The sequence below is a fragment of the Pogoniulus pusillus genome, chromosome 2 (genome assembly GCF_015220805.1).
Source record: "Pogoniulus pusillus isolate bPogPus1 chromosome 2, bPogPus1.pri, whole genome shotgun sequence".
Lineage (NCBI taxonomy): Eukaryota > Metazoa > Chordata > Aves > Piciformes > Lybiidae > Pogoniulus > Pogoniulus pusillus.
The window spans coordinates 5,845,255-5,859,316 of record NC_087265.1 but is presented as its reverse complement, the minus strand read 5'-3'; the positions used below and the strand labels follow the sequence as shown (position 1 = coordinate 5,859,316).

General features: G+C 45.8%; 1 protein-coding gene across 1 annotated transcript in view; it reads left to right on the top strand.

The window, feature by feature from the left end:
- The window catches only part of NEB (nebulin), a 218,009-nt gene that overhangs the window by 56,250 nt on the left and 147,697 nt on the right, over nt 1-14,062 (top strand). Inside the window, exons 31-40 of the mRNA XM_064154908.1 lie at nt 710-1,021; nt 2,196-2,402; nt 4,742-4,846; nt 5,685-5,792; nt 6,977-7,288; nt 7,479-7,682; nt 9,082-9,186; nt 11,909-12,016; nt 12,386-12,697; nt 13,728-13,931. Of these exons, the coding sequence (XP_064010978.1) occupies nt 710-1,021; nt 2,196-2,402; nt 4,742-4,846; nt 5,685-5,792; nt 6,977-7,288; nt 7,479-7,682; nt 9,082-9,186; nt 11,909-12,016; nt 12,386-12,697; nt 13,728-13,931 (1,977 nt within the window). The remainder of the gene's footprint in view (nt 1-709; nt 1,022-2,195; nt 2,403-4,741; nt 4,847-5,684; nt 5,793-6,976; nt 7,289-7,478; nt 7,683-9,081; nt 9,187-11,908; nt 12,017-12,385; nt 12,698-13,727; nt 13,932-14,062) is intronic.

Sequence of the window (14,062 nt, the reverse complement as noted above, 5' to 3'; positions counted from 1 at the left end):
TGCACAAAGGGATTTGCTGTGGCAGAGGCAAAACCATCCTGAGAGACAGATGAAGTTAGAGCTCACATTTGATATTGACAATACTGGGGATGTTGCAGCCACTGCAAAGTCAATTTGATCTGCCACTGCTCTCGGTCTGAGGGAAGGATGCTTCCATTGTGAGTTCCTTCCAAGCAGTAAAGGAAAAAAAAATAAAGAATTGATCCTTGGTCTGTGTAGATTGTCCAAGGTGGATAAGAATTTGAGGAAAGAATTAATAAGTTGGATTGTTTGCTCTATTAAATGAAAAAACATGTACTCCAGGTGGGATCTGATGAGAGCAGAGTAAAGGGGCAGAGTCCCCTCCCTTGCCCTGCTGGCCATGCTGCTCTTCATGCAGCCCAGGACATGGTTTCATATTTTCATTGTGCTATTCATAAAGAGATTGGAAAATGATTTAACCTCAGGGTACATTGAACCTTGTGCAGGAGCAGAATAAACTGTGGTAAGGAAATTTCATTTAGTAGGAAAGTGTTTCCAGGTACTTTTAAAAGGCACATGAGACACTGTTGTGCTTTGGAGGGCATCCTAAGAGCAGGTGGACAAAGCCACCACTCTGATGTCTTCTCAACATTGTGGAAGTTTTGCTTGAATGTACTTTTTGTGAGTTTGTTTTTACCTTCTGAGATAGATGCTGCCTATTAAAGTCTCTGCCTCTGCTTCTTTACAGTATAAATACAAATTAGGCTATGAACAAGACAAAGGGAAACTTGTAGGCTTCCGTAGCCTTCAGGATGACCCCAAACTTGTCCATTACATGCAAGTGGCCAAGATGCAGTCTGACAGGGAGTACAAGAAAGCCTATGAGATGGGCAAGACACACTACCAAACTCCTTCTGATGCGCTCAGCATCGTGGCAGCCAAGGAGGCGCAAGATCGCGTAACCAACACCAACTACAAGAGGCTGATCCACCAGTATATGCTGCTGCCAGATGCCATGAGTTTAGAGCTCTACAGAAACATGAATCAGATACAGAGTGATGTAAGTGGCTCTTTTCTTTCTGTCACTCACAGCTGTGACTTCTTTCCCCTGTGTTTTCGTTATGGCTTTGTATGGAAAGCAATGGGAATGTTTTGTGTTGTGGAATCAGATAGAGGTTTGGGTTGGAAGGGACCTCAAAGATCATCTAGTTCCAACCTCCCTGACATGGGAAGGGACACCTTCCACTACACCAGCTAGCTCAAGGCCCTATCCAACTTGGCTTGAAACACTTCCAGGCTTGGAGCTTCTACAACTTCTTTGGGCAGCCTGTTCCAGGGCCTCACCACCCTCATGGAGCAGAATTTCTTCCTAATCACAGAACAGTAGAGGTTGGAAAGCACCTCCAGAGATCACTGAGTCTAATCCCCCTGCCAGGGCAGGATCCCCTAGGGTAGTTTGTACAGAAATACATTTAGGTGGGTTTGGAAAGTGTCCAGAGAAGGAGATTCCAGAAGCTCTCTGGGCAGCCTGCTCCAGGGCTCTGTCACCCTTACTGCAAAGAAGTTTCTCTTCATGCTAAGGTGAAACCTTCTCTGTTTCAGTTTGTAGCTGTTGCTCTTTGGCTTATTGCTGCTGACCACTGAGAAGAGCTTGGCCCCAGCCACTTGACACCCACTCCTCAGACATTTGTATACATTGATGAGATCTCCTCTCAGATGTCTCATCTAAATCCAGCTGCTTTCAGTTTGAAGGCAACAAAGCTGGTGAAGACACTAGGGGAAAAAAAGTGTTATGAGAAGCATCTGAGGGAATTGAGATTGTTTAGTGGGGAGACCTCATTGCTCTCTACAACTCTCTGAAAGGAGGTTGCAGTGAGGTGGGGGTTGGTCTCTTTTCTCTAGTATCAGTGTTGGAATGAGAGGAAATGCCCTGAAATTGTGCCAGGGGAAGTTTAGCTTGGAGATTAGGAACAAATTCTTTGCTGCAAAATGGTCAGGGATTGGCACAGGCTGCCCAGGGAGGTGGTGGAGTCACCATCCCTGGAGATGTTGAAGAAACATGTGGACTTGGTGCTTTGGGAGAGGGTTGAAGGTGTTGGGTTGAAGGTTAGACTCAATAATCTTAGAAGCCTTTTGCAAGCCACAAAGTTCTATGAGTCTATGGTTCCCTCTCTTCCTCATTGCCTGAGCCATTGGTAAGCTGTGAACTTTCCCTGTTGTGTTGTGATTGGCAGAATGAGTACAAGCAGGATTACAACGAGTGGTTCAAGGGGATTGGTTGGAGCCCTGTTGGGTCTCTGGACGTGGAGAAGTCCAAGAAGGCCACAGAGATTGCAAGTGACCGCAAGTACCGCCAGCATCCCAGCCTCTTCCCCTTCACCAAGCAGACCGACGCCATGGACCTGGTCCTTGCCAAGCAGAATGCAAATATCATGAACAAAGTGAGTTGTTTGTGGGGCAGATGAGGCAAATGTAACCCATTTTCCTGGAGGCAGGGAATCAATGTGGCTGAGTCAGGAATTATAAAACATATAATTGTTTTATTTTCCTGGAACCCTGTCCCCAAAACTAGAACAAAAATTAGTGTAGTTTATTAACAGATTCAGTTTGATGAGGAATTTCTTCCAAAAGGATATTATAGGTAAGTTTAGATATTGATGAAGTCAGGAAATGGAAAAGGCTAAGCCATAAACACAGCTTTACCCCACTATCAATCAGGCTGAGCAGAAGATTAAGGGAACAGCCTGTATTATTCATGGGGATGAAATAGACATTCAGCAATGATCCCTTGCTGGATTCCTCTGCAGGAGCAGCTTTCTGATGTTGCAGGCAACATCCAATAATAGAGATCCATGCTGCAGAAGCCCTTAGGCAAGTGCCAGAGCTGCCAAACTCAGAAATGTCTCAAGCACTTTTCCCTGGGTGGGATGGTTGTGGAACCATGCTGCCTTCTCAGCAGCAGGGGGGAGCCAAAACTGCTAGGGTGCCCCAGTCCAGGAGGCAGCCAGGAAGTTGGCTACTGATAGGGTCTGAGAGAGTGCAGTCCAGATGCCTCCAGCTCTCTCTCAAAGGACCCCAGGGCTTGCCAAGCCTGCAGGTTTGCACAGAATGGTGCAAAGGTGGGGAGACCTGCCCAAAAGCAGCGACAGGATGAAACCAAGAACCATACAAAAGGTAGGAGCCATCCAAAAGCAGAGATGGCCCAGTCAGAGCTGGAACCTGTCCTTCGCAGTGGCAGGGGGCTCTAAAGGCAAGGACTCTCAAGGCAGGAAGCCCCAAGGCAAGAACCCTTGCTCCCTTTATGCTTTTTCTAGACAAAGTGTCCATTTACACTGGGTGTGGAGACCCATCCAGCCACCAGCCCGATTCCAGCACAGGCTTCCACACAGGTCAGGCCACGTGTGGAAAGAAGACACCTTTGGCTGCCCCCCTTCAAGCCTGCAGGATCAAGGGGGGGAAGCAGTTTTTATGTCTTCTTCTCCCATTCAAACCCATAGAGTGGGAGGGAGAAGAAAGGAATTTGGGGTACCCCTGGACACTCATATCACACAATTACAGAACTTTAAAGGTTGGAAGGGACCTCCAGAGATCATCTAGTCCAGCCCTCCTGCCAAAGCAGGATCCTCTAGGGTAGAGAATCATAGAAATCAGCCAGGGTTGGAAGGGACCACAAGGATCATCTAGTTCCAACTCCCCTACCATGGGCAGAGACACCTCACACTAGATCAGGCTGCCCACAGCCTCATCCAGCCTGGCCTTAAATACCTCCAGGGATGGGGCCTCCCTGGCCAACCCATTCCAGGCTCTCACCACTCTCATGCTGAAGAACTTCCCCCTCATATCCAGTCTGAACCTACCCACCTCCAGCTTTGCTCCGTTCCCCCCAGTCCTGTCACTCCCTGATAACCTAAGAAGTCCTTCCCCAGCTTTTCTGTAGGCCCTCTTAAGATACTGTTTCAGTCAACACTGTCTCAGCCTCTGTCACCACCTTTGCTCTGGGTAAAACAGCTGCCCCTTACAGGTTAATGAAACACTCAGTTACTGACAAATACTTTTAGTTAAATAAATATTTTCATTGCTGCCTCTCCAACCTCTGTTCTTCCCATTCTTATATAGAAATGACTGGCACTGAAAATTGTGGTAGCAGGGTTTTGTCAGAAGTAAGACAGCAGATTCTGGATTAAGGCAGAAAATCACAGAATGATTTGGGTTGGAAAGGATCTTCAAGGTCATCTAATTCCAACCCCCCAGCCATAGGCAGGGATGCCTCTTACTAGAGCAGGTTGCTCAAGGTCCCATCCAGCCTGACTTTCAACACTTAGAGGCTTAGAGCCTCCACAACTTCTCTGGGCAACCTGTTTCAGTGCCTCACCACTCTCATGGGGAAGAAATTCTTCTTAATGTGCAATCTAAATTCAGCTTCTTCCAGTCTGAAGCCATTACCCCTTGTCCTGTCACTCCATGCCTTTATAAAAAGTCCCTCTCCAGCTCTCCTGTAGCCAACTTCAAATCCTGGAAGGCTGTTCTAAGGTCTCCCTGAAGCCTTCTCTTCTCCAGGTTAAGCAACCCCAATTTTCTCAGCCTGCCTTCAAATGAGAGGTGCTCCAGCCTTCACTGATCATCATTGGAGGCTCCTCTAAACCCACTCTAACAGCAAAAAAAATCTATAGTTTTGTCTTTTCACTCTTCCTTATCCAAAGTGTGTAAATGCAAAGTTGAAAACCTCTCAAGATCATTGTGTCATTGATATTAACACATCTGGTGTTACTTCTCTCAACAGCATGCTTATACTCAGGCTTGGGAGAAGGATAAAACTCAGGTTCATGTGATGCCTGATACACCAGACATTCTCCAGGCCAAGCAGAACAAGACAAACTACAGCCAGGTAGTGTTTTTAATACTTTCTGCTTTCTTCAGGCTTATTCCAAAACAATTAATTGGTGTAAGTTAGAAGGAATGGAATGGGGATGTTGAGAACAGAGGGATGAATTTGTATGTGAGTAATGGTTTTCAGAGGAGCAGCAGGTTATCATCTTTGGGTTAGCAAAGTAACAGTCAAAATGACATTATAATGTATGGAAAATACATGTCCTGTGTTTGGAATCTGGGTGTAGGTGCAGATTTCATACCCTTACCACAGAAATCAGTCATGTTAAGGGTTCCTTGCTGAGAAATTACCCATTTGTGCTGCATAGCTTTAACTTGGCACGTGGGAAAAAGAAATCTGTGCCATGATTCTAACTGCCCTGCCAGCTTTCAGACCTGAGAAGGTGACAGTTGTGGCAGTATAGAACACAGGTTTTGCTTGACATGATTCCTCAGAGGCAAATCTTTGACTCACTGCTTAAAATCAACTGTGCCCAAGCTGAACTAGCTATTAAATGACTAAGTTATAGCCTTATTAATTCCATTTTTAACCCAGTTGGAAAGTTTGCTCCCAGGGAGAGATGTTTCAGATTCTCCAGATATGTTTCAAATCCCCAAGATATTTTAGAGTAGGATGCTGCTGATAATGTAAACACTTTAACCACCAGCCCAGGATCTGGAAGACCTGTGTTCTATGCTTCCCAGGTTCCCATTCCAGTAACTTTTCTCTCACAACTGAAGCCAGTTCTCCTGTAGTTGTCCACTGAGGTGGCCAGGATTTGGTTGAATGGATCATTGACATATCTAAGGAGCTGTATTAAGGCTTTTTAATTAATTAAGGCTGTTTTTCATTTTAGAAACAATACAAGCTTGGCTGGGAGGAAATGATCAAGAAAGGCTATGACCTCACACCTGAAGCCATGTCAGTGAAAGCTGCCAAAGCTTCAAGGGACATTGCAAGTGATGTAAGCAACCTTTCTAGTTCAATGTGATGCATAGTTGCCATAACCTGCAGTCCCACCAGATTGAGATGCACCTCTCTGCTAAAAGTGTGGCCTGGAGCAAGGAACAAAACTGCTGGCAAAGTTCCTTCCTGATCTCTTCTTGTCAGTGAGGACACTTTAAAAAAGATTGCTCAAGCATCTCGAGAGCTCCAAAGATTGTGTGTTGCTAGGAGCTGTCTGCTCTTTTGGATGTTGCATTTCCAGAGCAGCAGTAAATTTGATGTGATCAGCTGACCCCAGGGGCTGTACTGAGAAGTCCTCTTTCCAGCTCTGGAATAGCCACTGCTGCCATCACTGCTTGGCATGAACGCAGCTTCTCCATTTATGGAGGAGATTTTATTCATCACAGCATCACAGAATGCACTGAGTTGGAAGGGACCCTCAAAGCTCATCTTGTCCAACCTCCCTCCACTCGCCTCCAACTAGAGCACTTGCTTAGGGTCCTGTCAAGTATGACCTCAAATGTCTTCAGGGATGGGGCCTCCACCACATCCCTGGGTAACCTGGTCCAGTATTTCACCACTATCCTGGTAAAGAAGTTCCTCCTGATGTCCAACCTAAATCTCCTCTGCTTCAGTTTCAAACTGTTGCTCCTCATCCTGTCCTCACAAGGCCTTCTGAACAGTCCTTCCCCAGCCTTCCTGTAGGTTCCCTTCAGATATTGAAATGCTGCTCTAAGGTCTCTTGGGACACCTTCTCTTCTCTAGGCTGAACAACCCCAACTCTCTCAGTCTGTCCTCATAGGAGAGGTGCTCCAGCTCCTGATAATTTTCATGGCTTTAATTGTGGGGAAATGCTTCCAGTGTTTAAGCATCTCTATTTTTCATGGATGATTATTTTATTCATCAGTGTATCAAAATTTGGGAGTTCTGAAGAGTCTCTGTCAGTCAGATGGCAGAGAAACCCAGCCTTAGTGAACCCTGTGCACTCTTCCTCTCCAGCAACACTTTTCATTCCCAGAACATGATGCCCATTAACCAAGGGGTTACAGAGGCCGTACATGAGGTGCCAGAACAAGCTGCTGTCATTTAATTCATAATGAGAAGCATTAAACTGAGAGAATCTCTTGATGCTTTGCTTATCTCTTTTACCACTCTCTGTTTCTTATTCTAATTTTACCTTTGTAACCTTCATCCTTCTTTCAGTACAAGTACAAAGAAGGCTACCGCAAGCAGCAGGGACACCACATTGGGTTCCGAAGCTTGCAGGATGATCCCAAGATGCTGTGGTCTATGCAAGTAGCAAAGATGCAGAGTGACAGGGAATACAAGAAGGACTTTGAGAAGTGGAAGACAAAGTTTAACATGCCTGTGGACATGTTGGGCTTCCTTTTGGCTAAGAAATGCCAGGAACTGGTTAGTGATGTAGACTACAAACACATACTCCACCGCTGGACTTGTCTGCCAGACCAGGTTGATGTCACCGAGGCAAAGAGGATCTATGACCAACAGAGTGATGTAAGCTTCCTCTGCATGGACTGAACTTCATTTTTGTCCTGCATGTTGGAAAGTATCTTTAATAACTCTCTTGTGCTGTTGGTGCAGACCAGATTGAAGCTAAAGTCCCAGAGAGCCTTTAAATGTGGTTTAATAAATGAACAGGGGGAGATAATGATTTTGATGACTTTTTGTTTGTTTTCCTTAACAGAATTTGTATAAGTCAGATCTGCAATGGCTCAGAGGCATTGGGTGGAGTCCTTTGGGATCTTTGGAATCCGAAAAGAACAAGAAAGCTTCTGAAATACTGAGTGAAAAGAAGTACAGGCAGCACCCTGATACTATTAAGTTCACGAGTATCCCAGATGCCATGGATATTGTCTTGGCAAAATCTAATGCCAAAAACAGAAGTGATGTAAGTTGCCTCTGGAGACAGAGCATGTGCTTCCAGAAAGGAATCTTCATTTTCAAGTCTCCATATCAGACTATATGCTTAAGATGTACAAACAGATGTTTATAGCCAGTGCCTTAATGCTCAGCTGTCAAGATGTTGTTCAGAGGAGTCAGGTCTAAGAGTGCCGTAGAACTTAGTTAATTATAACAGCATGTGATGGTTTGGGTGTTCCCCCCGCCCCCAGACTAGACTCAGCTGGCTCTGGAAATTGAATGAAGCTTATTATTTACAGCTTAGCAGAATATACAAGCAGATATTTACAGTCTATACAGTTATAGACAGAAATATACAAGGTAAAAGGTAATACAGAAACACAACAGCCCTCCCAGAAACCTGAGTCCCCAGGAGGGGCTTCCAGCTGCCCCTTCACCTTCCCCCTACCCCTCTCAACCTTAGCCCAGTCCCGAGGAAGAATGGAGGTTCAGCCAGGGGGTTAGGAGCAAAGTGGACTAGTCAGAAAAAATGGATGGTGCAGTTGGAGAGAGAGAAATGCAGCTCAGAGCTTCCCAGCAGCAGAAGTAGGTTATCTACGTTTTGATTTTTGTTTTTATACATCTCAGCAAGCCTATGAGTGAGGTAGACATCAGCTTTGTTTTCCTTTCACAGCCTGTAATCTGGTTCTTCTCACCAAAACATTCTAGCTAGGCTCAAACTAGCCCACAGCAAATAAGCCCTTTACAAAGTAGGGTGTAAATGTGCTCTCATAATTTTGTTTCCTTGTCATTGGATGGATATAAAGAGGGGGGAAACGAGGCGGTAATGCAGTGTCTTTGCCATTTGATGGATATAAGGAGGGAAAGCAGGTGGTATTTCATAGAATCAACCAGGTTGGAAGAGACCTCCAAGATCATCCAGTCCAACCTAGCACCCAGCCCTAGCCAGTCAACTAGACCATGGCACCGAGTGCCTCATCCAGGCTTTGCTTGAAGACCTCAAGGGATGGTGACTCCACCACCTCCCTGGGCAGCCCATTCCAATGCCAATCACTCTATCTGACAACAACTTCCTCCTAACATCCAGCCTAGACCTACCCTGGCACAACTTGAGACTGCGTCCCCTTGTTCTGTTGCCCGGGAGAAGAGCCCAACCCCACCTGGCTACAGCCTCCCTTCAGGTAGCTGCAGACAGCAATGAGGTCTGCCTTGAGCCTCCTCTTCTGCAGGCTGCACACCCCCAGCTCCCTCAGCCTCACCTCATAGGGTTTGTGTTCCAGGCCCTTTGATTTGAACACCTTGTGTTGCTTACATGGCTCATGCTTTCAGTCTGTCTTTGCTTAGCTGTCACAGGGTAAAAGTAAGCTGAATTTACTGCTGTGCAATGAGCTTTTCACCAGACAAGGCATTTTTGTGTCTCTTTGCAGATACTCTATAAAGAAGCTTGGAACAAGGACAAGACTCAGATTCACATCATGCCTGATACTCCTGAAATTCTGTTGGCTAAATCAAACTTGATTAACATGAGCGATGTAAGTGTGTCTCTAGGATCTGTCTCCTATGAAATGTGGATGACTTCTTGTGCCTTGAGTGTAAAAAGCAGTGGAGTAGTTCTACAGTTCTAACACCTCTAAGCACACTTGGGATCTTTGCCTGTGAAAACCATGGTGCACTGGGAAGCCCAAACAGAGTTACTAAAGCATGAAGTGGAATTTGCTAGGGTATAAAAAAATAGCAAGAAAATACTCAGCACAAGTCAGCAGTTTTCTCTTTCATCCCCCCTCCATAATCATATTAATGTTGTAAATATGTGGGCAGTGATTTTAACAAGCCTCCTATTGTTGTTAAAATGTCTCATTGTATCTAACTGCCTCTTTAGAATGATGAAGAATTGTTTGCTTTAGATCAAATTGCTGCTTATAATGGGGCAAGTGTAGACTGCACAGAAAGGTGATGAAATGTTAGTAGCTCTATCACAGAATCAACCAGGATGGAAGAGACCTCCAGGATCACCCAGTCCAACCTAGCACCCAACCCTATCCAGTCAACCAGACCATGGCACTAAGTGCCCATCCAGTCTTTGCTTCAACACCTCCAGGCACGGTGACTCCACCTCCTCCCTGGGCAGCCCATTCCAATGCCAATCACTCTCTCTGACAACAAATTCCTCCAATCACTCTCTCTGACAACAAATTCCTCCTAGCATCCAGCCTAGACTTTCCCCAGCACAACTTGAGACTGTGTCCCCTTCTTCTGTTGCTGGTTGTCTGCGAGAAGAGCCCAACCCCCACCTGGCTACAAGGTCCCTTCAGGGAGTTGTAGACAGCAATGAGGTCTGCCCTGAGCCTCCTCTTCTGCAGGCTGCACACTCCCAGCTCCCTCAGCCTCTCCTCACAGGGCTGTGCTCCAGGCCCCTCACCAGCTTCGTTGCCCTTCTCTGGACACCTTCCAGCACCTCAACATCTCTCTTGAATTGAGGAGCTCAGAACTGGACACAATACTCAAGGGGTGGCCTGACCAGTGTTGAGTACAGAGGAAGAATAACCTCCCTCCTCCTACTGGCCACACTGTTAAGAACTGAAGAAGACAAAAAATATGACAGTTGAAGTTGAGGGTAGAGAATCATGGGCCTGTGTATTTTAGCTCTGTAGAGGACTCTAGGAATCATCCAGACCAGTATCCTAGGTATAGGAATTTTTTTTATCTCAAATGGGTTAATCAGCAAACATAGAGGTAGTCACTTGTAAAAAGTTTAGCTAATCAATTACAAAATACCTTACAGAATCTTCCAAACCCCCAGCATGTTGAAAGTTGGAAGGGACCCTTGTAGATCATTCAGTCCAACCTCCCTGCTAAAGCAGTGGGTAGATCATTCAGTCCAACCTCCCTGCTAAAGCAGTGGGTAGATCATTCAGTCCAACCTCCCTGCTTAAGCAGTGGGTAGATCATTCAGTCCAACCTCCCTGCTAAAGCAGTGGGTAGATCATTCAGTCCAACCTCCCTGCTAAAGCAGTGGGTAGATCATTCAGTCCAACCTCCCTGCTAAAGCAGTGGGTAGAACATTCAGTCCAACCTCCCTGCTAAAGCAGTGGGTAGATCATTCAGTCCAACCTCCCTGCTAAAGCAGTGGGTAGATCATTCAGTCCAACCTCCCTGCTAAAGCAGTGGGTAGATCATTCAGTCCAATCTCCCTGCTAAAGCAGTGGGTAGATCATTCAGTCCAACCTCCCTGCTAAAGCAGTGGGTAGATCATTCAGTCCAACCTCCCTGCTAAAGCAGTGGGTAGAACATTCAGTCCAACCTCCCTGCTAAAGCAGGGGCACCCACAGCAGCTTTCCCAGGGTTACAATGTCCAGGTGGGTTTGTGTGATGGTTTGGGTGTTACCAGCCCCCCACACTTAAGAAAATTGACTAGACTCAGGCAGTCTGGCAATTGAAGAATGAAGCTGTATTTACAGCTTAGCACAATATACAAGCAGATAGTTATAATATATACAGCTATAGATAGAAATATACAAGTGAAAAAGTAATATAGGAACACAACAGCAGCCCTCCCAGAAACTAGAGTCCCCAAGAGGGGCTTCAAACCACCTTTCCTCTTTCTTCCCACCACTCTACCTTACCCCAGACTGCCTTATGTTCAAGGTGAGTTTGGAAGGTTGTCTGGGGGGTTAGAAAGCAGAAGGATTAGTTAGGCAGCAAGTTAGGTTAGAGAGAGAAGTGCAGCCCAAAAGACAGAGATTCTGTTCTCTATGTTTATGTTCTTGTTTTTATACATCTCAGCAAGCCTATGAGTGCAGTAGACATCACCATTGTTTCCTTTTCACAGTCTGTAATCTAATTCTCACCAAAATATTCTAGCTTGGATCAAACTAGCACAGTTTGGAAGCTCTCCAGAGAAGAAGACTCCATAACCTCTCTGGGCAGCCTGCTCCAGAGCTTCAGCACCCTTACACCAAACAAATTTCTCTTGACATTCAGATGGAACCTGCTGGGTTCCAGTTTGTGCCCATTGCTCCTTGCTGGACACTACTGACAAGAGTCTGGCCCCATCCTCTTGCCCCTCACCCTTTAGGCATCGATCAGCCTTGAGAAGATCCAAATAAAAAGCTAAATATGGAATTTACTTTGATAAAAGAAATTATTTGCAGCCTCCTGCTTCGTTTTCAGCAGTCAGGGGAAGAAAGCTGTGGTGTTGAAAACCTCTCTAAAGGCTTTTATTTGCAATGACTGCTTTGAATCCTTCTCCAACAGAAACGTTACAAGCTGGGCTATGAAGAGCTGAAGAAGAAGGGCTATGATCTTCCTGCTGATGCTATACCACTCCAGGCAGCAAAGGCATCCAGAGACATAGCTAGTGAGGTAAGTCTGGCAGGGTGAAAGGAACACTGGGCAATAGAACTGGCACACCCTTCAAATTCAGTTGCCTTATTAAAAGCTAGAGGTCTAAAGTTTGAGCAGTGCCTTGCTGTCCTCACCAGAGGTTGTTTAATTCTTAATGATGTAAAGTTAATTAAACACAATAGTTTATTGCTACTAAAAAACATGGTAATGTATTGTGGATGTGGAAGGAAAACACTGCAAGGATGGGGGAAATGTGAAAGGGAAAAAATGTGGTAGGAAAATACGAAGATATAAAATTGATAGGAGGATCTTAATGGCTGTGTTAAGAGATAAATTGAAATCAGAGCTTCAAAAGAGGTGGTAATTATTGCTTCTCTGTTCAATTAGTACAAATACAAAACTGCATACAGAAAGCAGCTAGGCCACCACATTGGAGCCCGCAACATCGAGGACGATCCCAAGATGATGTGGTCAATGCATGTAGCCAAGATCCAGAGTGACAGAGAGTACAAGAAAGCCTTTGAGAAATCCAAGACTCACTTCAGTAGCCCAGTGGACATGCTGGGAATTGTGTTGGCCAAGAAATGTCAGGAGCTGGTCAGTGACGCTGATTACAGGCACCCCCTGCATCGCTGGACCTGCCTACCAGATCAGAATGATGTTGTCCAGGCCAGGAGAGTGTATGACCTGCAGAGTGATGTAAGTTGTTCTTCCTGGCAGGGTGAAAACCACAAGTGTCTCTTGTGTTCTGTTGCTTTGTTTGAGAAGGACCATGTGTGGAGCTTAAGTATAGGCTGATTCTGTGTGACTGAGACTGTGTTGTGGCCATACCGTCTGTCCTGGGCAGGGTGGATTCCTCCCCCGGTAGAGTAAACTCATTACAACATGGATTTTTGGAAAGTCAGGGAAAATGAAATTGTATTTCTTATAGTTTCAACTAAATACAACAGAATAAAGAGAATAAACTAATACAGAAAATATAATAACTTTAAGGAAGATGGGGAGGGGGTCATGCAGCGGCAAAACAGCAAAAGCAGCAGCAGCAGGTGAAAGAGTGGTGAGGGAAGATAGCAGCAGGCACAGCAGGAGCAGCAAAGTGCAGGTCCAAGTTGTGCTTCCAGACATGAAAATGATAGAATCAACCAGGTTGGAAGAGAGCTCCAGGATCATTCAGTCCAACCTATCACCCAGCCCTCTTGATGCTCCAGTGAGATGAACTAATCTATTGTTGCCATGATATGGCCTATCCCTAGAATATTCAGCTCCCCACTCAGAGCTTCTACTTTTAAGTTTCTCTATTCCAATTTTTTCCATGTCTGAGCTAGAAGTCTATCTCAAAAGGCCACACTGTCCTGCTGAGAGTTGATGTGGTGAAGGGTCAGGGATGAAGCTCCTGCTTTGTGGTGACAGAATATTCCAGTCTTGCCTGGAGCAGTTTGGAGGTGTGCTTGCAGCAGGTGACTAGAGATTGCCAAATGGGCAGGTATTTCCTAGGAAGGTGAAGCAGATGGAAAGGGAATGTTTGTGGATTGCTTGGCACCTTCTTGTGCTGCTGTAGGAATGGAGAAAGAGATGTTGGAGCTGAGATTGGTGTGGGTGACTTGTTGGTGGATGCTGGGCTGACATAGGGGAAAGTTTTCTTACAGGTAAAGCTTCCCTGTGTAGGAGGAATGGTTCCCTGGAGTGAGAAGATTGCTAAGCTGCTTTGTGTCTTTGCTTGTCCTTTCAGAATGTCTACAAGTCTGATCTTCTGTGGCTGAGGGGCATTGGCTGGTCCCCAATTGGTTCCCTGGATGCCGAGAAGAACAAGAGGGCGAGCCAGATCCTGAGCGACAAGAAGTACCGGCAGCACCCGGACACCATCCGTTTCACCAGCCTGCCTGACTCCATGCCCATGGTTCTGGCAAAGCACAACTCTGCAATTATGAACCAGGTCAGATTGCTGCTGCTGTTTGCAAGGCAACGGAAGTGAGGACCTTGCTTTGCCAGCACGTAGGGCTCTGTCCTTCCAGGCTGGAATTGTGCCAGGGGAAAACTGCACCCCCTAGCATCAGGGGTTTGCGC